General features: G+C 35.5%; 2 protein-coding genes across 2 annotated transcripts in view; both read left to right on the plus strand.

Moving 5' to 3' along the window:
- The first annotated feature begins 244 nt into the window (after positions 1 to 244).
- LOC103907997 (NEDD4-binding protein 2-like 2) lies at positions 245 to 1,639 on the plus strand. Its single transcript, XM_009290271.2, has one exon. It carries the CDS (start codon positions 245 to 247, stop codon positions 1,637 to 1,639), a length of 1,395 nt encoding a protein of 464 aa, XP_009288546.2.
- Positions 1,627 to 23,947, plus strand: part of LOC103907998 — a 45,707-nt gene continuing 23,386 nt past the window's right edge. Inside the window, exons 1-5 of the mRNA XM_009290272.2 lie at positions 1,627 to 1,810; positions 9,448 to 9,572; positions 14,851 to 14,939; positions 15,296 to 15,372; positions 20,047 to 20,190. Of these exons, the coding sequence (XP_009288547.2) occupies positions 1,701 to 1,810; positions 9,448 to 9,572; positions 14,851 to 14,939; positions 15,296 to 15,372; positions 20,047 to 20,190 (545 nt within the window). The 5' untranslated portion in view covers positions 1,627 to 1,700. The remainder of the gene's footprint in view (positions 1,811 to 9,447; positions 9,573 to 14,850; positions 14,940 to 15,295; positions 15,373 to 20,046; positions 20,191 to 23,947) is intronic.

A 23,947-nucleotide genomic window follows, 5' to 3' on the forward strand; every position in this document is an offset into this window, starting at 1 on the left:
TTTGTAAATTATTTAAGATATATCATAAAATGTGACTGCTAGACTGGTACAGCAGTAATGTATTTCTTTGCTAAAGATGTGCAATAATGCGGCAATTTTGTTTAAACAAGAATTCCAGTAGGTGATGTCTGCTTTTCTTCTGGTTGAGTACGTTTTAGTTGTGACTGTGGAGGGTCTGAGGATGCATAGCATAGGCCTGAATAACTTCTGCTTTTTTATAATAATGTATTAATTTTTTTCTAAGATGCTTCATGCTGAAAGTAGAGTAAGGCTCTTGGAGTGTCAGGATGAAATCACAATTGAACCATGTTCTAAAAAAATGAAGTCAACAGAAGGGGCTTACGAGAAGCTCTCTGATGATGACAACCAAGGTATTCAAGAGGAAGTGGACACTGAGAGAACATCAAATGATTTGATGCCAGCGTTTGCGTCAGATAACCGAGGGCAACATGAAATGCAGAAGCAAGAGAAAATACCTACTGGTATCTTGGGAACACTGAATGAAGAGCTCCCTGAATATAATCTAGTGCTTAGTCAGCCACTTGATTCAGAAACTGTGCAGAATGTAAATCTTCCATTTGCATCAATAAATGACACTAAAGTTGAAGAAAAGAAAGGCCCTTTTATTACAAACAGTGCTGGTGAAGATAATATTAGAAATAGCAGTACATCATTCTCAGTAAATAGAAATGCATCAGATGAAGAGTTTTTTACAAGCAAAGAATTTATCGGACCGATTTACAAGCCTGCCGAAAGTAACAAACAGGACAAATCTGGCAGTTGCAATGAATGTAAAAGCAGCGAGGGAGATCAGAATGAATTGGATGAAAACGGAGCTAAAAGAAAGGAGGCAAAGAAGATGCAGACTATTTCTTCTGCTGTACCAGAAATAGATGATGAACTAGACCAGTTCTATAAAGAAATTCACCAGCTGGAAAATGAAAATTTAGATACTAATTTTCAGGAAAAAGAAACTGAAACTTCTCAGGAACAATACTCTCCATATAACTGTAGTCAAACGTCGCAAGAGGATTATCAACACATATTGTTGGGCAGCCCACAACCATTTTATGAGAATGGACAGTGTTTCTTTGGGGAACAGAACAGTCAGAAAACAAGCAATGAGCAGCAGTTTGTTGTGGAAACAAGTGGCTGGAAAGCTGAAAATACCTTTAATGGACAAGTAGATTCTAAATATTGGAACTACTCAGTGCCTGAATTCAGACCTGCTTGGCAGTTAACAGAGTCTTTCATAGTACCTCAGGGACCTCTTCCTCCTAGATGCAACTATCAATCGCATTTTCAGATACTTAATTCCCCACCACAAAAAACAAATGTTCTCCCTTCTCAGAATGGTGAACTTTCTTACAAAAATTATCATGGTTACTATGGAAATACTGATATCAACAGTCATGGTCCATTGCTTGATCAAAGTACCAACTATGCTGGTCATATTGATATCCATACTACTCAGGTCTTCAGAAATGGAAATAATGACCAGAATGGACTCCGAAATAATGACCAGAATGGACTCCGAAATAATGACCAGAATGGACTCCGAAATAATGACCAGAATGGACTCCGAAATAATGGTTTCTTTGAAACCAGAGAAGAGTGTTGCCAGAATGGACCGAAATAATGGTTTCTGTGAAACCAGAGAAGAGTGTTGGAAGGATCCAAAAGCTGACAATACAGAAGGAATGCACAGCTTTTCTTCCTTGCAGTTACCTGGAGAAAGGTTCGGTTGTTCACAGAAATTGCTCCTAATCTTAAGAGGCCTACCTGGTTCAGGGAAATCAACACTTTCTCGGTAAGTAAAGAGTTAAAGCTTGGGAAGCTTATTCAAATAAAAATTTTTAAGAATTTAAAAAAAAAAGATATCTGTAAGCACTTGGCAAACTTTGGTATTTGTAAATTAGGCTATTAAAATGCAGTAATTTTTACTTAATGTAGACATATGACAGTAAATATAAAAAAAAAAAGAGGGTTTTTTGTCTCCTTTAGAGTTTTGATGAACAGGAGCTGTTTTATGTTAAATTTAAAATGTACTGTATCCATTAAATTGTATAATCTCTTATTCTGAAACTTTCAGGTGTACTAGTATGGGATGGTCTGCCTCTTTTTTTTTTTTATTCTTAAATTCCTTAATTTAAAAAAAAATCTTCTGTCTAATCTAGCAGCATTAATTTGACTGAACCAGAAGTACTTTTTTATGCCTATGCAAAAATCTTCAAAGAACATTAGAAGAATTTTGCTACTCTGAAAATACTTAATTTGTTTTCAGTGTGTTTATGAAACTGAGCATAATCTCATTCCCTTTTTTTCATACTATGGTCTGTCAACTTCTCTGTTTATTTGTGAACAACACGCAAGAAAAGTTTTATTTTCCGTTAAAAATATATTTGTTGAAGTCTGACAGGTTAAAAGTGAGTACCACCTCCAACTTGGATTTTCACCTTTTTTTTTTTTTGGCCTAGTTTAAAAAGCACGTAAGTCGACATAGAGCACAGACATTATCTGTGTTAAGTTAAAATAGGCTTCTCTTGCATACAAAAAAAAAGTTGTTACTATATCAGTACTTACTGATTGAGCTTCATCCACAAACTGTACATCACAAATTGGATGTCTTCTGTGGTTATCTTCTGTTGTATGCTAAGAGTCTATTAAATAGGTACAGTGATCATGTTCTTTGTTTTATGTATAAAGGCATAACCTTGCTGCTTGTTTTTTTTTCCCTGATGTTTAGGAGACTGTGATCTCCATATCATAGAAAAATACCTATTGGAAATCTCTAGCTTACATATTTGTATAATTTTAACTATAACATTGTCTAGTTACTGAGTGCTCTGTTTTGCAAACCTGCATTTCTGAAGCTGCATGAGCCTGTGTGGGTATTATTACAATAATTTCTTTAATAGATGAAAGCAACACAGAAGATTAGAAATAAAAAACCCTATGGAAAAAATGCTGCCTCATTCAGTGCAGGAATTGGGTAATACTTAATGTGAAGATACCTAATAGAATAGAATATTTTGTTTTCTGTGTTTTGTGTGCTGAATTGTCTTTGAATCTTTCTCCAAATATGTTGTTATTTGAAAGATTCTAAATATCTTCAGGTTTTTGTGAACACATATTCTTGCTTTTTTCATCTCTTGCTAGTGAGATCAATTACTGATTTCATTTAATAGATGGGAAAGTGGGCACTATGAGATCAAGGTCAAGAATAGTCACCAAATTTGGGTGCAGAATTTGAACTGCTTGGGACTTGTTTTTCAGTGTATTCAATTATATGCAGTTTCATATGTTCAAAGCTTGGTTGCAATTGTTAATTCCCATTAAATCATGTCTGAAGGTCTCAGGTACCTGGTGGCGAGGGGGAACCCGGAATTAATGTCTGCCTATGAGGAAAATATATGTATTATTAATTAAGTCATTACTAATATAAGTTGACTATGTTTGTGTGTGTAACATCATAGACTTCTGCAGTGTAGACTAGGACAGCAAATACAGTCTTCTGATGTCGTATTAGTACCCACAGGTATCTTTGCAGGCTTGGCACCTTTAGCACCTGCAGACAATCTTCTGCGACTTGTGCTAGCAAAACGACTGTGAAGGAAAAGCAGAAAACTGACATCATCTGTGCGGATCAGCACTAGAAGGGAATGAGGTGCATCTTGCAAGCATGAAATGACAGCAGAGCAGTAGTGAGACCCAGGAGTCTTGAATTCCTATCTGCGTTTTATGCGAAGTGAGGGTTTGTAAGTACAGGCACTTTTCCTCCTGCTCCCAAACTTGACCCATGTCTGTCCTGAATCTTCCACTGAAGTCTGTGTCTTGTTTTGACTCTTCCATGTCAACTGCTTGGAATCACAGGCATGTTTTTTGGAAGAGGCTTCTGGAGGTCAACTAGTCCGTCGTTCTGCTTGGAGCAGGTCTGTCACCATTGTTGGATCAGATTAGCTGTGTCTTTGTCTTGAAAAAGCTACAAGTACAGAGATTCCGCAGTCTCTCCAAACTATTCTGGTGCAGTACTACCCTTGTAGTAAAGAAGGTCTTCCTAATCTCCAAACTGAAGTTCCCAAGCCATAATTTGTCTGTGTTCTCCTGTGTTATACCATGTGCTGTTACCTGGTAGAATCTGGCTCATCATCTTTGCAGTTTCCCTTCAGGTAAGGGGATAGGCTTAGTCACTGTAATAGGCTAATATCAGGTGGCCTTTTACTTTCATTGCCAGGCTAAACAAGCCCAGCTGCTATTAACCTCTCCTCATAGGTCGTATGCCCTTAGCCATCTTGGTAGCCATCTGTTCAACCCTTTCATGGTTTTCAGCATGTCCTTTGAACTGGGAAGCCCTAAACTGGACACAGTGTTTCAGAACTGACCGCACAAGAGCCAGGTAGAGTGTGGATGATACCTTCCATTGATCTACTGGCTGCATTTTCTCTAATAAAGCCCAGCATGTGGTTTGCACTTCTTTTGATGAGAGCACACCATTTGCTGATCTCTAGTTTGATGTCCACTGTAATCCTCAGATCCTTTTCAGCAGAGCTGCTGAACCAGTCGCTTTCCATCCTGTACTGATACTTAGGTTTCTTTTTCACCAGTTGCAGAATTTTGCGCTTTTCCTTGTTGAGCTTCATGATGTTTTGCTTAGTCAGGTGCTCAAGTTTCTCAGTGTCCTTCTGGATAGAAGCCCTACTGTTCAGTATGTCGGGCATCACTACTAGTTTGGTGTCACCTGCAAGTTCTCTGCCTCATCATCCAGGTTAACAATGAAGATACTGAAAAAATTGGTCCTGCTATCATCCCTTGCTGTACTCTGCTTGTTACTGACTGAGACATGATGTCAGAAGCCTTGATAATTTCAAAGTATGCTACATTCATCACTGTCATCATCCACAAAGGCAGTTGTTTCATCAGAGAGTGCATTCTGGTCAGTAAAGAATGATTTGTGTGTTGCAAAATCCACATTGACTCTTCCTGATTACCTTCATTTCCTTCACATGTTTGGAAATAGATTCTGAGAGGATGCACTCCATTGTCTTTCCAGGAACTGGATGCAGGTTAGGGGACCATTTTAGTTTTGAAGAAAAATTAAGGCAGGATTTGTGTGTGTGCGCGCTTGCACTGGAAAAAAATGTTTGCTGACTAGTTAAAATGAGCATTTTGGTTTCAAGATGAGTTTCGTATGTCGAGCTAATATCTTCTATTAGATCAGATAGCATGTCTGGAAAAAGTAGGTGAGCTGCTTTAATTTCACTGCCCTACTATGTTCAAAGCTGGGTGTTCAATTGCAGGGAAGGTTTAGGGTGAAAAAGCTGGATTACAGCAGTTGGATAGTACCACTACTCATTTCAGGTATGTGCACATGTTGATGCTGACTGATCTGTAATTTGACTCTCTTACTAGAAATGTATTTATCTTACTTCTTTTCTTTCTCCATCTCTCAAAAGTGGAATATCATCTCTTTGTGGGTTTAGATAGTAATGATGCTTTCTTTGCACAGATGTACTTTTTGTTCTTGCTGTTTCCTAGTTCATGAGCCTGGGATAAATTTTATTTTCAAATACATGTTAGAAATATGTGAATTATTCCATATGACATCAACAAGTATGTGTTTTAAATTTTACAAGTTTAAATACTATGAATTCTGAAAGAGGTAGTGGTCAGGCTTTTAAAATGTTATGTTTTATGATTTAATTTCACAATTTAGAAACAGGCCACAATCATTGCTGTAATAATTGAAGTTTCAGTTCATAAACGGATTACTTTGTGATAGCTTGTGTGTTGTGTATAGGGTAAGGGTTCTGTTACTCTGGCCTCTCTGGTAGTCACTTTGCCTTCCCAAATTCTGTAGTTTTAGGACTATTCTTGCAAACATAGTTTACTGTATTAAATCTGTTACATCAGTTATATAGGTTCATAAATAAATTGTGGTGTATTCTGAACTTCAAGGAATAATAACAAAATATTTCAATAATAAACTTTGTTGATGCGTTTTCAAGATGCCCGAACAACAGAGGAATTTGAGTAAGTGAATTATTCTCCAGAACACTGAGCAGAGTCAGTTCCTAGAAATAAAAATAAAAATGAATACCCCTTTAGTCCCGTTAGTGTTGATTCATCAGCTCATATATATTCCTACAGAAACCTGATAGTCAGGCTACTAGGAGCTGTAGGGATGTATCTGTCTACTCAGCTAGTAGAAGAATCCCAGTTATTATTTGCTATCTCTTTTATTAAGGCAGATGGTCCTTACTCTGAGATGTGTGTATATACATTCAGCACACAAAAAGTGAGTGTGGAAGATGGATCCAGTTTTTCTAGCATTATTAATTGGCAAATGTAGCATACTGTAAATAAGAAAATTGGGCCATGTTGAAATCATGGCCAAGTAACTTAATGAATATAAATTCCTGTTAAATATTTTATATAAAAGAGGAATAGATATGAAAAAATGCTATTGTGCATGGTGTATGATTTACTGGTGCCATTTTATCTACTTAGAACAAATACAGGCTTTGAATCCTTCTGTGCTCTCCTAAACCAATGTAATACACATCCTACTAAAAGACATAGGCTCTAACAAAAATAATTATTGAACAATGTCCAAAAAAAGTGGCTGTACTCCTGGTGTCTCATGCTCTGCTTTCTGAAATAGCATTGCTATTTATCCTGAGGTAACCTTAATACTCTGGAAAAGGGAGAAAGCGCAAGAAGGAAAAAACAGCTTGTATGCAGCTTTGATCATGTTACTTGACAGTTGCATCATTAGTAGTTTCTTCTGGTCCTCAGTAATCTGAAATTTGTTGTTACAGATATCTGTATTTTAAAAGTAAAAATAACCAACAACATAGTTGTGGGACAATAAATGTGTAGGAATGTAAGTTAATACGTAATACAGTGTCCCAGTCTTTAAACTATGATCCATAACAGGTCTGTTGTTGGTGACAGGTGGCAAAACATAGCAAATGCCTTGTGTAGGAATTAAACTTAAGTACCTCTTCCTGCAGATATATATAGGAAAGCTTGGTAACTTAGAACTAACATACATTTGTTCCTCTACATTATTTGGGATTTGGCTGGTTCTTTTCTGTTCCTGCCACCTCAGCAGTAGTGCATCCCACATACTGCTAGTGCAGTTTGGGTTTTGTAGCCTTTGGGTACATTGCCTATTTCTGAGATGGAATAGTTGTCTAAATTTCCATAGGACAGTGATATCTGAGTGTTGCAATGGGCTATAAATGCTCCATGGCCCTAACTGGCTGTTTTCTATTTTCAAATTTAAATATGCTATAGAAAACAAAAATAGTCAAGGAGGTTTTGTAATCGCACTTACTCTGTAGATCAGACTTTAAACAGAATTGTAGTATTGTCTCAGTTTTACAAGGTTTTCCTTTAAACCCCAATTTCCAAGGACTTTCTGAAAATAAAGTTTACATTTGGCAGAATGGGGATTGCTTATTAGGATGGATTAATGTGGATTTGATTTGACAGAGATTCTGATGTTATTGATCAACCAGCAGTTAATTATGCCCTGTAACTTTGCTATAATCAGTTTCTCTGACTCACAGGTATTTGTTGGCGTGCCTGGGCAACATATACGATGAATTTTAGTTAAATCCAAAAGTCAGCTCTATGATGCTTCTAGAAGGTTTGACTATGGCATTTCATGACAATGCAATTACAGAATTCTAGAAAAGCTTAATGGATTTTTGTAGCATTCCTACATCACCCATTACAATAACTTCTGTAATTAATAAACATATTATCAGTAATATAAAATATTACAACACAGAGTAAAAATAAACATGATAACAGTGAACATCACAACTGTGTCCCTCTGCATTCCCCTTTTTACCCTCATTGGCTTCCCCACAGCGTCTTCTATTGTTTGCTAAAGCATACTTAAATTTCTCCCGTGATCTTTAATGATAGCTGTGCAAGAAGCAGAATGTCATGCAACTTATTCTAACCTACAAATGAAGTAAACTTCTAGCCAGTAAAATATTTACGTTGCTTGGAAATGGCAGGCCTAAAATACTGGGTAAATGTGAAATTTGCATTGTAATCTTTTTCTCTTTTTTTATCTTTATGGATTCTAATTTTAATCTCTGCATTTTATCCATTTGTTTACAAATTTGTTTTGCTTTGGTTTGTTTGTTTTCCCCTCATAAAAAGTCATAGTATTTTTGAGAGAATATTCTGTCAGATTGTGTTGAAATTGGTTTATATGTCCAGAAGTCACCGTGGAATGGCATTGCCTTAAGAAACCAAGCTAAAACACTCTAATCAAGTGGTTTAAGTGATTGGAGAAGTGATTGTTTTTCTCCTGATTTGAAGTAATGCATGCAGGGATAGTAAAAGGCATGGTTTTCCTATCACCCTGTTAGCACTAAAGTATGAATGATAGGGAAAAACAACATCATTCCCTGATAGAAACTGAGATAGGAAAAAATTCTATCTTAAATTTCTTGTCATCTATTAGACTGAAACTACAGTTCTACAAGATGTGGTAACCCATCTAGCAGGTTACTGCTGCTCAACCAGGGGAGGTCTCCATTGCTACTTAGCCACTTTTAATGTATCACCTTTTGGGGCCTTTTCTTAAATAGGCTCAACTGCTAAAGCTTCAGAAAAGTAACCCAGGGAAAAAAAAAAGAGAGAAAAGGATTGCTTTCTTCTGAGTATGAATTCCAGTGGCTTACAGATCCAGTGAGTGACAGAGTTGATGAGAAAATAGAGGCAAGTAAGACTGTGTCGCCAGGATTGGGGGAGAAGACATAGAACTGCAATAGAAGAATATAGGATCTTGAAGGAATGTGGACACTCTTCTGTAATCCTGACTTTCATTAGTAGGGCAATCTTGAAAGTTTATTGTGCTCTCTTACTTTTTCCTGAAAATAGGGAAATTGCTGTAAACATTAGTAGTTTTCTTTTGCTGTTCCTGTTTGACCCATGTTATATGTGCAAGCAGCATGGGCAAAGGCCAGAAGAGGGCATGTTGGGAGTTTAAGGTGCTGAAAAAGGATTTAAACATCCAGTTCATTTCTCAGCTGCATCCAGATTGCTCATGATCAGATTGGTTTCTAGAGATAATTCCAAATGAGAATTGATATGGAAAATGTTAGTAAATACATTAAATTACTACGAGGTACTTGGAACTTACTGCAATATAACCATAACTTAGATGGGTACAAACATCTCTTGGGGATGGAGGAGAAGAAACCACAAATACAGAAATAGTAGAAAGGAGGGAAATATATTGCTTTAATTTGGATTAGAATTACTGGTAATACATATGAGTGTACCTGTTTGAAGTTTGCAGCAAGCTCAGAAATAGGGCACAGTTAAATTTATTTTAGTTATATTTTTTTCTGTGTCTTTTTTTTTTTCTATCTGAAAAATAAAAGTTAAAATATTTTTGCGTTTTCCTCTGTTTAACAGTATTCTGCTTGGTCAAAGTCGTGACGGCATTGTATTCAGCACTGATGATTATTTTCGTCAACAAGATGGATATACGTATAATGCTGCTCAGCTTGGTGATGCCCATGACTGGAATCAGAAGAGAGGTTTGAATGCATAAGAGGAATCCTATTAAATTATGCTTATATTTAGAAAATAGAAGTATAACATAATGTGCATGTGTGTTAACAGGATATATGAAAAGGAGTATGTATATATTTTAGTACAGGGTGTAGAGAAGTAAATCTTTCAAGTATTCTTTATATTTTAATTAATGTATATGTACACGTTAAATTTTGAACTCATAGAAGGTTCAGAGTTAAAAATAGAGATTCTCCTCTTTGTGCTATGACCTGCTGATTTGTTACATTTGATACTATCTTGGTGGTAGAATTTAACCTTTTTAATGCTGGCAACAGCAGAGTATCCTATTTTTTTCCAGTATCTTTCCTGATCTGAGGTTCATCCAAAATTTATGGAAGAGTTTTTCTGAGGAAGATTTTAGTTCACTTGTGTAGATTAACAGCTTTGATAAGTCATCTTTCGTAATACCTAGCAGTGTCCAAAGGTTGGGTATAATTGGTAGATACCTGGGGTAAGAAGGGTAGCAGACAGATTCTTGCTCTTTCTGTAGCAGTTTCCTAAGGATCTCGTTATCTGTTTGGTCTGCTCCAAGGAGTGGACAAACTGAACAACTCCATTGCCTGTGTATGCAGATTACTCTCTGTGCTGCAGTGTCTCAAGCAGAAGCTTCCTTTCCGTCTAGAGGACTACTTCTTTGCATCAAAAGACACAGAGGACCAAGGAAAAAAAATACTCTCCCCTTTCCTCCACTCCTCCCCCTAATCCAAATTTATGATACACTGTATGAACAGTGAAGGAATTTTTTAGAGCAACCATTAGAATATCAATTATAAAGAGCACTTTTGAGGTTGGAGTGCAGCAATAAAATACTTTGAATGAACTTCCCAGTAGGAGCCTAAGGAGCAGAAGAGTTGATAAGGTAGTAGTTTATGGATGAGAGGGCTCAGCACTTCACAATTCTAAGACCACCAAACAATTCTCACTTGATAATGGCTTCTGGCTGTTTCTGACTAGACGTTAAGATCTCTCTAGTTCTGTATCACTTAGTTACACAGTGTTTTTGATAACCAGAACAGTATGTAATTTAGTTATTTGGTGATTTTTGATAGCAAGAACAAGAACAGCTGTGCCGTGTTGTATAAAACACCCCCACTGCGAAACATTTGCCAGAATAGCTTTGGGTTGAAGTTATACTGAATTCTTCCCTCCTGCTTTGACTAGATAAAGCTCTCTGCCTTGAAGTGTTTCAGAAGCTCTTGGTTTCATTTGTGTGTGGATCCTTGAAATCCATGAAACGAGAACTTCAGGGGAATGATAATCCTGATAGTTGGGATTCTTGTCTGATGAGTAGGTCTAGGTTAAAGTTTCATATAGATTATATCAGCTGCATAAGTTATTTATATATTTGCTAATATTCGTATGACAACATATTTAGCTAGAGCTTTATAATTCTCATGTCAGAATTATGGAGAAGGCAAAAATTTACTTTCTTCACAAATCAGAAAATTATTCTGTTAAAAATATCCTCCCTCCCCCCATTTTTGGGGAGGGAGTGAATCTATAATATAGTAAGTATGAGAAAAAAATAGTGACAAGTGAGACCCATTAGGGAAAAAATAAATTTGTTTTAGATGAACAGAATTTCAAGCTCTCAAATGTTTATAAAACAGTGAATTACATACCCTTGATACTAAAACACATACACATTTAATGTGAAGGTTGTAAGGTCAACTGCACAAATATTAGGAAACACTAGAATTAATTTGCCACTGCTACTTTAATTGTGAAATCAGTGTCACTCTTACAGGGTTTTAGGCCCTTTAAATTCACTTTTGTGGCTTTGCTAAGTGTCTCCTATTTTAGTTCATCCTGCCACTTCTGCTGGAACTTTTGGCTGTTTTTAACATTGTTGACATGACAGATCGAGTTGGGGTTTATTTGCTTTTTAAACTCTGTTTTTGTTTGGTTTGGTTTTGACAGTGACTAATAAAATTAATTAATTAGTAACTTTTTTACTTTTAAACAAAACTTCATCTAAGGTATTACATCAGCACACTTAAGACTTAGATGCATAGTTAAAACAAAATGGTAGAATACCTAAGTGGGTTGTAGCCATAATACAATCTTTCTTCACAAGCTTTTGTAAATTAATGATGGTCCCGTTATCTTCATTACAAAATTGGCTATTCTCTTGCTACCTTTATGAGTCTTTTCTGAAATGCAGAAATGAGGGAAAAATCCCGAAATATGTCAGCCTACTGCTTTTACTTTCTAGATTCGGGTTTCAGAAAGATCATTTGTGCCAGGTTAATGAAGCCAGGGCAATATATTTTTAATTTTTTTATAGCTTTTTCCATTGATTCTTAGTGCTCTGTTGGAACATATTTTATCTTTGCTTTTTTCCTCCCTTCCACCTACAAAGTTACTTCCCAGCCTGTTCATTTAATCTCTTCCCATTGAGTGGATTGATTTCCGTCAAGATAAATCCCTAGTTCTCTCCAATAACTTAGGGTTTTTCTTCCTTCAGATCCCTGCTTCATTCAGTGTACAGATTGAGCAGTGTTCACTAAATGGGCAGGTATTCAACAGATGTATTTTTTTAATCCTCACACTCATTGTGGATCTCGCTTTTCATTTAATGCATACTATTTTAACTTTGTTTAATGGAACATTATTAATTCTTCTAGAAACTTTTTTGTATGAGTGTTATTTTAGTATTTCGAGCTTCAGATATTTCAGTTCTTTCATCCAGTTCATCATCTTAACTTTCCTGTGAGCACTAGTGGTGTTATATTCTGAATTTTTCATTGGCAAGCTAAGGCACAGTTGCTAAAAACATCTTCCTATTTTGGATGCCAAACATAGCAATTTAGATATTTTCTTCAGGGTATGTAGTAGTAATTAAACTTCATATATTCAGAATAAATTTTCACTGTCTTCATATTCAGATGAGTTCATATCACTTCTGTAAATGATACCTGTAACTTTGGAAATTGGGCAGCTAGGAAATGAAGATCATGCAAAGTAGCGGCCACCTGGACAGAGGTGAGATGATATTCAAGAACATTCACCAAAAGATGATCCTTCTGCCTTTGCAGTCATCCTGACTTACTCATTATTTATCTCACAATTACCTCAAAAAAAAAAAAAAAAAAAAAAAGAGGAATGCTTGGGTCATGCTGATGATCTGATATATACCCCCAATTCAACTACAGAGTAAGTCCATCACGTGCTGAAAGAGATAGGGGTATGTGGGAGGAAATAGTGCGCAAACGCATATTTAAGGACAGTATGGTAATACATATGCCCTATAATTACTACACACCCAGCCTTAATTCAGGTGTTTCCTAAAGTTCAGAGTTCTGCTTTGCAACCATAATGCTTTTTTTTTTTGCTTTTGCACCCTTTCTGTGTCTTTTAAAAGAAGGACTGAATCCTTGCTCTTTTCCTGCAAGAATTTTGAAATGTGAAATTCTTGATGTGTTTGTGGCTCACATTGCTTAAAACTAACTAAAAAAATATTTTTTTCTTGGCTTCAATGTGCAGCATCAGAGCAGTTGATTTTTAATTTTTTTTTAAATGGAATTCATCTTCACAATGCTTCTGTAAAATAGATAAGGAATTATTGTTATGTTTTTACTGATTAACTGAGGCACAAAGAAGCTGAGGAATAGATTTTATAAAAGCCTTACATTCAATTGTAAGATGCTTTAGAGTAGTTGTAGGAGGAGTTGAGGAACCTTCTTCATGAATCTGATAATCATAAGTTGGAAATCTGCTTCTCCATCTGGCTTAGTTTCAGGCTGCAAAAAGAACCTCATTTACTGATTCATGCACAAAGTAGTTCTTTTCTAAAGATGTATAAGTTGTGTCCCTTTCTGAAAAGAATGGCAAAGGCCTTGCTTTGGTGAAGGTGAAGGTGAAGGAAGTTAAAACAGTGAAAATTCAGGTAGCCCATTTGTCCCAAAAGTGGGATACTCAAGTACCCTCTCTAGGTACTCTCCTCTTCAGGAGTTCCTTCTGAACTTCTGGTAAGAATAGCTTAACTGCTGTCCCGGTTTGTATAAAATGGAGGTGGATATCAAGCTGATAAGGGTATAGAACTTGAGTGTTTCACTTCCTTGGGTAAGTCTCCTGTGTAGCATTATGTAGAAGCTGAATTTCATAATCATGCTGTCTAGATTTGCTCAAAAAAAGTGGTTGTGCAATGTTGTTTTTTTCAGGGACAGATCCTAGTAATGTGAGTTAGGAGTCCTCTGAGAATGCTTTCTGGACTGTGTGAGGGATTTAGAAGAATGCCTGATCTCAAGATCAAAGTTAGGTTTAGGCATAAGATAGATGCTTAACTGATTTATCAAAACAAAAGCAGTCTTGGGCTTATGAAGAGATACCATTTTAGGCATCAGGGTAACATTAAAATGTTTTCTGTGCTGTGGAGCTGATGAATCTCAGGTAGCCATCAGATTTGGGTGTTTTGTTCCCTAAACTCCTCCAACCAATCGCGGTTCTGCACTATAATTTCTAGGATGCTTCTGCTGGGTAAGAAGCAGTATAGTCTTGCTGGTCCAAAGTTAAAAGCACGCTACTGCGTAAGTGTCCTGCCAAACAAATTGCATCATGGCTGTGCTCTGTCTGTCTTTCCATCAATAAAGATGCTAATTTGGATGTCCCTTCTTATCAGTTGCTGTTTTGTAGAACTCGGAAGCAGCTTATTATTCCTGAAGCTTCTGCCCTCTTTTGGATTTGGTAGAAATTGGCCAATGAGTTCAAACATTATTCGAGCGGATATAGCATGGTTGTAATTTTTTTTAATGGATCTCAGAAATATTTCAGATATGTGATGTCTTTCTGTGAAGATCACCTATTTCTCAGCATTTTGTTGGAGAAAAACTGCAATACCTAACCACAGGTCTCAGTTATGAATGCACCATGTGTTACCTGGCAGGGCTGGTAAAGCTGGAACCAGGATATGGTTTCATGCCGGGATCTTTATACTCGGCAGGCCACAGACTTTGAGCAGTTCTGTTGTGTTGCTTTGACTTCTACACTTCCCATTTACCCCTTTGCATCAATTCACCACCACCTCTTTTTGTGTGCCCTTCACTTAATTTTTCTTACCTTCTTGCTTCTACTTCTTTCCATTCCTGTCTCTACCTTTCAGTGCTTTTATTCCTTTTCTTAGAATAGTGTGTTTCAGTCAGACTAGATTAGTGCAAAAGACATCTGGAACAGCTTGTTTGCATTTACCATTTTATTTGAGTTACATAGTTGTTTATTAACTTGCACTATTTTTCATTGCAGCAAAGCAAGCAATGGAGCAGGGAAAATCTCCGGTTATAATAGACAACACTAATACTCAAGCGTGGGAAATGAAGCCATATGTGGAAGTGGTAGGTTTTGTTGTGTGATTATATCATCTGTTATAACTTTTCAGACTTACCTTCACATGTGATAAGTTCGTCTGTTTTGTCCAGAAACATTTTCCTTACTCAAGTTTCTAACAAGAGACTGCTTATTGATACGATCAGTAATTGGTATGGCAATAGTTCAGACCAATTTAAGGATTGACTTGATCTAATCTGCTTAGCCTGGAATGAAAGCTAAGGCGGGTTGGGGGTAAGTGAAATTCAGCATGCTACCGCTGCAGAGTTATCTACATCTGTTTATTATACTGGTCTATAAACTTTTTGTTGCATTTTATGTAATAATGATACACATATCACACATTTTTCTTTCCTTGCTGCAGGCTCTAGAAAAGGGATACAGAGTGGAGTTCCATGAGCCAGATACTTGGTGGAAGTTTGATCCTGAAGAATTAGAAAAGTAAGGTTTATATTACAGAAATCATTGTACTTATATATAGAGATAGATAAATATGCACATGTATATATATATGTAGTACGTTATATTTTATTCAGTATCTTATTTCTTTAAATACTTAACTACTAGTATAAAATGTATTTTATTTAAATAGGCATTTTGAGATATACCTTTAAATGGAAGTGTTATGGATAAACAAACAGACAAGTAAGTAGAGGTCCTGTCTTGTTGGCCCAAAAAGTCGATGTTAAAATTTTGTTGGACATGAGTAGAAAAATGATTGACCCCTGTTAGAATCGCTGCTATTATAATGAATAATTATTCTGAAAAATTGGTGCTACAAAATGCTGACAGCAAGAAATAGGTAGAAGAGAAAAAGAAATTACGCATTTTGCAAGGAGTGCATCAATATAAGTGCTTTGTTTTGTCTACTTTTATAGATGTCTTAGTGTCAAAGAACAGCAGTCCATTACTAATCAGTAAAGGTTAAAAAGAAGCTCATATTTTAGATTATTCTACTGCAAGATTTTGCGAAGCTGTCCCCAGTGTTCAGAGGATCTGACTTAGAGTACTGTTGGACATAGGTCATTGGACTTCTGGGTTGTGAGAGTGCCTGGGAAGCTGCTTATTATTCCTGGTTAATGTCTCTTTTGTCTCAGATATATCTGCTTTAGGAATCTATGAGGTATCAAACCAACTTAGGGATATTTCATTGTTTGAAATGTAATGTAATATTTTCATGGTTGATCACAAAACGTTCTCTCACTGATTGTCAATTTATATGCTTCCAACTGACTTGGCTTATAATTGTTTCAGCTTTGTAAAGTAGCCCCTACAATGCACGAAGTATGTGTGTATAATATTTACATTACTGACTTGGACTTTATTGTGTTTATAAATCTTTTAAAGTTTTCACCTTTTTCTCCTAAGCTACCACTAACTTATTTTTAGAGATGGAGTCCTCTCTCTGTAGGATGAATTCTAAAAAGTTTTTCTAATTTGGGGTGCAGCACAGCCAAGTTAGGAAGCTGTCTTAGTAATCAGACATTTCTAAGATGGTCAGCGTGAGATTTCCATTACATGAGACAGACTCATTTTTCAGGAAAATTCATGTTTTCACATGGTCTTAACAGGTAACAGGATAAACAAATGTGAAGTGGTGTTTCTGTTGAATTTTATTGTCCAGTCATTAATTGTAGCAGTAAAGTTTATATCTTTCCCAAAACCAAAGAAAAACCCTTGAACTGTGAAGTGCTGCTACCAGTTCTTAGGAGCTTCCTAGAAATGTTTTAGCAGCTCCAGTTGCTTTAAATATTTGAATAGAGGCCCATTATCTGGAAACTTTATTTTTTGAGAGTTTAGGAAAGGTGGTGATATGAGGTTTCATTTTGTTTGTCAATTGCTTGGGGAGAGGGCTCAATTTTTAAGTTGTGAGGTTTTTTTTTCCATATTCATGTGTTTGGGAAATAGATAATGATAGAGATGTTATTGTAGTTTTGGGATTCCCTTTATGAATTTTGAGCTCAACATTTTGTGCAGTACCTGGGCAAATACTATGCTAATAATAAATTTGGGTAATTTTATTAGTTCTCTGGAGTCATACATTCTAATTCCCTCCTAAACAGGATCACTTAAGACTCTCTGTTTCTGGTAGTTGGAATAAAAAATACACTACCTCCTACTTTAATTAGCAAAAGACTTTTCTTATATTTTGGATACATGTTCCTCATTTATTTGTTTTTAGTGGTGCTGTCTAGATTGTTAGTAACTTTTATCAAGTGATATAATATGTCGATATTCTAGAAGTCAGGTGCATTTCTAGATACTATTTTTATAGGGTTGTTTCTGCCACCGCTTAGTGTGTTTGAGAAATCTGTGAAATGGCTCTCTAGGTCAACACTGGGTGTATTCTTGATGTCAAGAACGTGACAGATGTTTTAGTGTGGAATAGGTGTTAGCGTCTTTTTCTTCCAGTGTGCGTGTGAGATACAAATTATCTTTAAGAGTCACTCATGAGTGATTTTGCGTTTAGTTTTGTGCACGTAACTTTTGTGAAAACATCTTGACTCCACAGACATAGGTCTTGCGGTAGTGCTCAAGACTTCCTGCGTAGCATTTAGACCTTTGTATAAAGGATTTTGTACTCTGATACTATTTTTAGGAAATCTTGAAAACTGCAGGTGAGAGAACAAACGAGTGGCAAAATCACAGGTAGAAGAGAGAGAATTTATTTTATTATTTTTTTTAAGTGTTTAATCAGTGTTGGATGAAAAAATTACCCTCTGTCATGTCTGTATGCTTTCCGAGTAGCTGGTCAGTTGGGAACTAGAACTTTTTTTAAAAAAGTATACATTTGATTCAAGCTTTTGGGGAATAACAGGTATCCTGTGTATAATCTGTGTTTTGGGACAGATGTTGTTTTAATTTTTAAAAAGCTACCTGCTGTGTAACTTCACACAGAAGTGAAATGCAAACATGTTTAATATAATCCTTTTTCCTTCAGTATGATCATAAAACTGCAGTTTGGTATTGACTTCATTAAACTTGTGCTGATTCTTTTAAGTAGTCATGTCTATGCAGGATTACTTTGCCAGTATATTGGTATGTAAGATTCTTCTAGTGTAGAAGCATTTAATAGTGACAGAACTTTGTTATTATCAATAGATTCTGTGTTCCTCCAAGCAAAACCAGCTTCCAAAGCATAACTATCTGTTAGGAGCTTTTGCTGATACGTCTGTATTGGTTAAGGATAGATGGCTTTATGCCCTTTCAGCATAGCCAAGCCGCCAAAGGATGAGTGAAGACATGTCTAAAGAGGAGATTCCAGTATTAAATAACACTATACAGCAGATTTGGTTCCTTTTTAAAATTAATTTCTATGCTTGATGCGATTTTGCTGTTGGTGATTTTATCCTGCCTTGTTCTTTCAGGAAGAGTACTTGCTCATTTATGAAGTGATTATACACAAGTCCATTCCGTTGTGGATGAGCATGCACTTCATGCCCAGAGCACTTGAGCTGTAATCTTTTTCTAGGAGTACTAAGATACGGAAAACATTGAATAACTTTGTGCTTCCACCATTTGGCATAAAAGGACTTAGAATTCTTTTTCTCATTTTTTTTCTGTCATGAGGATTTGCTTTTTTCTCTACCATTAACCTTGTTCATATTCATGAATAAAATCAAAACTGTTAAGACTTGTGAACTGGTAAGTTCAACGTGCTGCTGCTCCAGGACTTCTTCAGCACAATGTAGGAATTAGTAGCATTTAAACAATGAGCTGCTTGTGATTATCACTCTAGCTTCTGACATTGTCTCAGGGAAGAGTGTCTATGAGAGAAATACTCCACTTAAGCCTTTTCTTCGTAGAAAGCAAGCTGATAAAATACACTTTAAGGAGCCAGCATAATTCTGAATACTTCTGAGATCACCAATTCTTCTTCCATTCTGAATGTGAAACTAGTGTGCTACCTGCAGTATGCTTTGAACCTTTATCAACTTGATACGTACTTCTTTGCTGTAATAATATGCACAAACTTCTGGCGACAGGGAAATCAGTCTTTTAAAATATTTCTGCGTAGAGTATCCTCGTTCCAGTATAGCCTGTTTGTTCCTGGTATTGATTTCTCCTCTATAGAACTGAGCAAGTTGGTAAGGAGGCCCATGCCTCTTCTGTCCCTGGCAGAAAGCACAAAGGTGCAGACATATATTCCCTATTGGTATGACTTGGAAATAATTCAGCTTGGACAAGGCTTCTTGGTGATAAGAATATATTGGATTATGATAAATGCTTGTCTACACTAGCGAAACATTTTGTTTATGTTTTATATCTGTTCTTTCAGATTCGGTTCTGTTACAGTGCTGGCAATTCTCTGACATTCAGTTTGTCCATGAGCCTCGTGGTTTTCTTTTTGGCAGAGACCGAAATTTTCTGCTAACATGGATTTTAAGATCCTATTCCATAGATACTCTGGAGAGAGATACATTCTAATGTAACGTCTAATGTCTCAGGTTCTTAATAGACCAAGTTCTCACTGAAAGTAGCTGTTCACTAAACACTGCAAGAACAGGACAACACTTCTGGCCTCTCTTCCTTTATATGTGTTTTGGTACATTTCTAAATTTACAGCAAGTATCAGTAGGAACTTGTAGATAAAGGTATCATGAGCATGTTATTCTGGTTCAAAACTAAAATTGCTCCTTATTTTATATAGAGATTTATTGATGAGAAAACATTCTGTCATTAAGTCTTGAAACCATGTAGTTTCTTTTTTTTTATGCTAGTTTGAACATTGCTTTCATAAGTAGTAGTCTGTAATATTATTCATCCCTCTACTCATTAGCTAGTATACCATCTAAAATCTGATGAATAAATAGAAAGCAAAGGTCCTTCTGGGGTTATTTAGGTACGTAGTCTTGGTGAATAACATAATATTTCTGTATGAAGAAGAATGACTGTATTGTTTTCTGTTATTTAATATACGCAGTGGTGAATTTTTAAAATAAACCTTAACACAAGTTGAATACTGAGAGAATGAGGATACAATGTAATAAAAGTGAAATTTCAAATATGAAAAGCAAGAAGAAAAATTGTGAAATTAGAGGGTTTTTTCTTTCTCTTAAAGACTGTAAGCATAGAAACATACCAGACAATTTATTTAAATTTTTATTTTTGTAGGAGGAATAAACATGGGGTCACTCGTGAGAAGATTGCTCAGATGTTGGAACGATATGAATATCAAATATCCATACCTATTGTCATGAATTCAGTGGTACCTCCCCACAAAAACACTCAAAGGCCACCTCTGCAGCGAAGACATAGGTGGGGAGGCAATACAGACTCATGGAATTCTTTCAGTATTTCCAGTAGCCGATAACACAGTTGCAGTCAGTTAATAAAAATCTGTTACTTGCCCTTCTAAAACACATCATCACCTCCAATAAAATAGTGGATCTTCTGTATTTTAAATAGGCCTATTTCAAGACCATTTTGTTCTGGAGGTTGTTCCTTTAACGGACTTGCATGTAAATAAAATTGTACATTAAATGTTTTTTTAAACTATATTTATTACAGTTGTAATAACTTTGATTTTAGTAAAATATTTAATATAGTATGACATATAGCAGAGTCTTCCTTCATAAACCTAAGACAATGAAGTTGTCATATATCAAGTAACTGTTGAGCAGGGTTTTTTTAAAGAAGAGGTCATATTAGATATCTTTTAAAAGAGAAAGCCCCAGAAGAAGAGGTTATTTATGTAATAACTAATTTTAATGATTGTCATTTAGTCATCTTATCTTTTAGGAAATTTTTTTGAAAACAGTTATGTCCTGGATTGTCCTTTTGTTCTATTTGGCATGTATTGCCAATTGGCAAAATTTTGGCATGTATTTTCTGGTTTCATTTGTGGTGTTCGGGTTTTTTTTGTCTCAGAAGCTCAGCTGGCAGCTGAAGCAACATTCTGCCAATACAATATTCACCAGCCTTAAATTGTGCAACCTGAATTATTTTTTCACTTATTTGTTCTCAGTGGTAGTACATAAACTATGATGGTGGCTGCACACCACCAACTTTTTTGTGCTGACTAAAAAACCCTAAATTTTATCACTAAAACCCAAAAATTTCATAGCTATGTCTTTCTAAGTCAATTTCTTTCATTTACGATAAAAATGAAGTATTAAAGCATTAGGCTGTCAAGTCCCAGTCCACAGTTGGGATGCATCAATTCAACATAAATAGTGGATATAATTCTGTAAAACCATGTTGCATTCCTAATTTTGGCACAGCCAATGTTATCTGTTTAGCACATAACAAACAATGAGCCAGCATGGAGATTGACTAATTTACTGCCCTTTTTCTCTTAAAAAATGATGAATTTGTAAGTTTTCACTTGCTTGCTTTCTAACAGCTTGCTGAATTAATAAAATATATTTGTCTTCAGTGTTGTTTTAGTAGTTCAATGCAACAATTTTTATTATTATTTTACTTCAAGCTTGTAGGATTTTATGCAGGTGAGCATTATTACTAACCTGCTAGCTGAAGTAAGTTATCTTCAGGTCTAACTACATTTGATTTCCTTATACACTGAATGAGTAAATCCTGAATAGGAAATTTTGTCAAGAATGTGAGTACGTAGTTAAAAGAATTTTCATGGTTTTCTATTACTAATTTGGTGTAATAGCCATCAGAATTTTGAAAATTCCAAAGCCAGCGTAATTTTTTTTACTTACAGACAATTTTTGAATAGGCCCTAAAAATTACTTCGTCTTTAAAGTCGGAATATCATGAAAGTTGAAAATCCAGGTATATAATCAAGTATCTTTCTGTGGTTTTCTACACCTATTGTGCAAATCTAAATTTGTACAATTTAATGTATATCTGCAATAACATTTTCATAAGAGATTCTATTGACTGTAAAAGTTGAAGTGTGCAGTTTCACATTTTAGTAATTGTTTTAATTATTTGAAAAATAACTTAAAATGCTTCAGTAGCGCATGGATTGTTAATATATTGAATTATGTTTATATATAAAAAAAAGAAGCTCTCCAACTATATTAACTTTCTTCCCTCATTGTCTGTTATTCATACCAATTATGTTACTGTATTTTAGTGTTCATGGTTATCTTTTTCCATGTCTCAAAAGAATCATGGAAATCATTGTAAATGGTCAGTAATACTTTAATTATCCCAAAGTTTTTATATTCAAACATGAAAGCATATTTCAAGTGGCAGGAAGATAAAAAGGTTTTAGAAAGACTCATTTTATTTACTCTATATTACTTTAAGCTATAATAAATTGATAAAATTTATTGAGGCTTTATGTAATATTCACACAGTGTGCTAAGGTATGACAAAAAAGAGCTGATTATTGAAAATTGATGTTATGATATCTTTTGGTACCTTCTGTCTTCAGTTTTTAAAGGAAATGGATTTTTTTAGCAATATTTAATTGATATCTAAGTTCTCTTTAACTGAAATTTGTATTTAAATAGATGTGAATTCATACTATTATAAAATGATGCAGCATTTTTTGGTGTTATCTTTTTAATAAATTATTGGTGGATGGTGAGTATTTTTGATATGCAAAGCATGTTGATCAATAATAGGCTTGCAGTTTGCAAAGGACACATAACAAGAAAGGAATGCTTTGCAACTTGGCACTGTATCAAACATTTCTTGTAAACTGCTTAATCTAGAAAGCTGTATTCCAAGGTAAGTACAATGACATGGTAGGTGAATACACAATGGAATTACTGTCTGTGTAACACATTTTTGTTTCATGGCATAGTAATGTTTCATGAGGATATGACAGTCATGGTTATATGTATATCTCAGACAGAAGTTGCTCTTACACTACAATATTTATATGTAAAAATAATAAAAAGATGATGTGAAATACATGTTGCAGGTATTGAATTTCTCCTGCTCCCTCACAAATGAGGAAAATTACTTATTTTGTCAAAAAGTATGTACAAGAAATGTAAGAACTCGCTGTTAGTTAGACTGGGGATCTAAAAAATCTGGCATAGTTTTTATAGAATACACCTGTTGATGATGATAATGTACCTATAATGAAGGTTTCCTGTTGTTTTAGATTTTTAGTAAATTGCTAGTTCATCATATTTCATGAAATAATAGTGTCAGATTTTTTTTTAATGTAACTAATGCATAGAACTTTAATGTTATGAATGCAAATTCTAAGTATCTGCTGCATACTTCAAACTAGTGAGATGTTTGCTAAGTAAATTTAAACAGAGTAGTTAAGATACTCAACTATAGTTTTAACATCCTAGTCTTCTAAGGATGAAATTTAAATGAGAATTAATTTGCAGAACATACATAATTTGGTTCATATAGTTGACCAGTTAGCATCAGCTATATAGGATTATGTGTTGCTATAGAAAAAAATAGTTTTGGTTTTACTGCTTCATCTAAACTGCTGTTTCTTGTTTGATTAGTTTACTTCCTGAATTATCAACAGTTTTCATCAGCCTTGTCTTTGATGGATTATTTAGTGTTCTTATTTTTCTTTTGTTTGGAAAAGAAAAAAGAACAGAAACAAAATAAAAAAACCCAACAAAACAAAAAAAAACCCACTGCAAAACCCACAAAACCAAACCCTGGAAGACCTATGTGCTGGTTTTGGCTGGGGTAGAGGTAATTTTCTTCACAGTAGCTAGTATGGGGCCATGTTTTGGATTTGTGCTGGGAACAGTGTTGATAATACAGGGATGTTTTAGTTACTGCTGAGCAGTGCTTACACAGAGTCAAGGCCTTCTCTGCTCCTCACACCACCCCACCAGCGAGTAGGCTGGGGGTGCACAAGAAGTTGGGAGGGGACACAGCTGGGACAGCTGACCCCAACTGACCAAAGGGATATTCCGCACCATATGACGTCATGCTCAGCATATAAAGCTGGGGGAAGAAGAAGGAAAGGGGTGATGTTTGGAGTTACGGTGCTTTGTCTTCTGAAGTAACAGTTACGCATGATGGAGCCCTGCTTTCCTGGAGATGGCTGAACACCTGCCTGCCGATGGGAAGGAGTGAATGAATTCCTTGTTTTGCTCTGCTTGTGTGC

The sequence above is a fragment of the Aptenodytes forsteri genome, unplaced genomic scaffold, assembly GCF_000699145.1.
Source record: "Aptenodytes forsteri isolate BGI_AS27 unplaced genomic scaffold, ASM69914v1 Scaffold155, whole genome shotgun sequence".
In the NCBI taxonomy this organism is placed as follows: Eukaryota; Metazoa; Chordata; class Aves; order Sphenisciformes; family Spheniscidae; genus Aptenodytes; species Aptenodytes forsteri.

Coding starts and splice junctions, on each gene's coding strand:
- LOC103907997 (XM_009290271.2), top strand. CDS start 245: ATGCTTCATGCTGAAAGTAGAGTAAGGCTCTTGGAGTGTCAGGATGAA.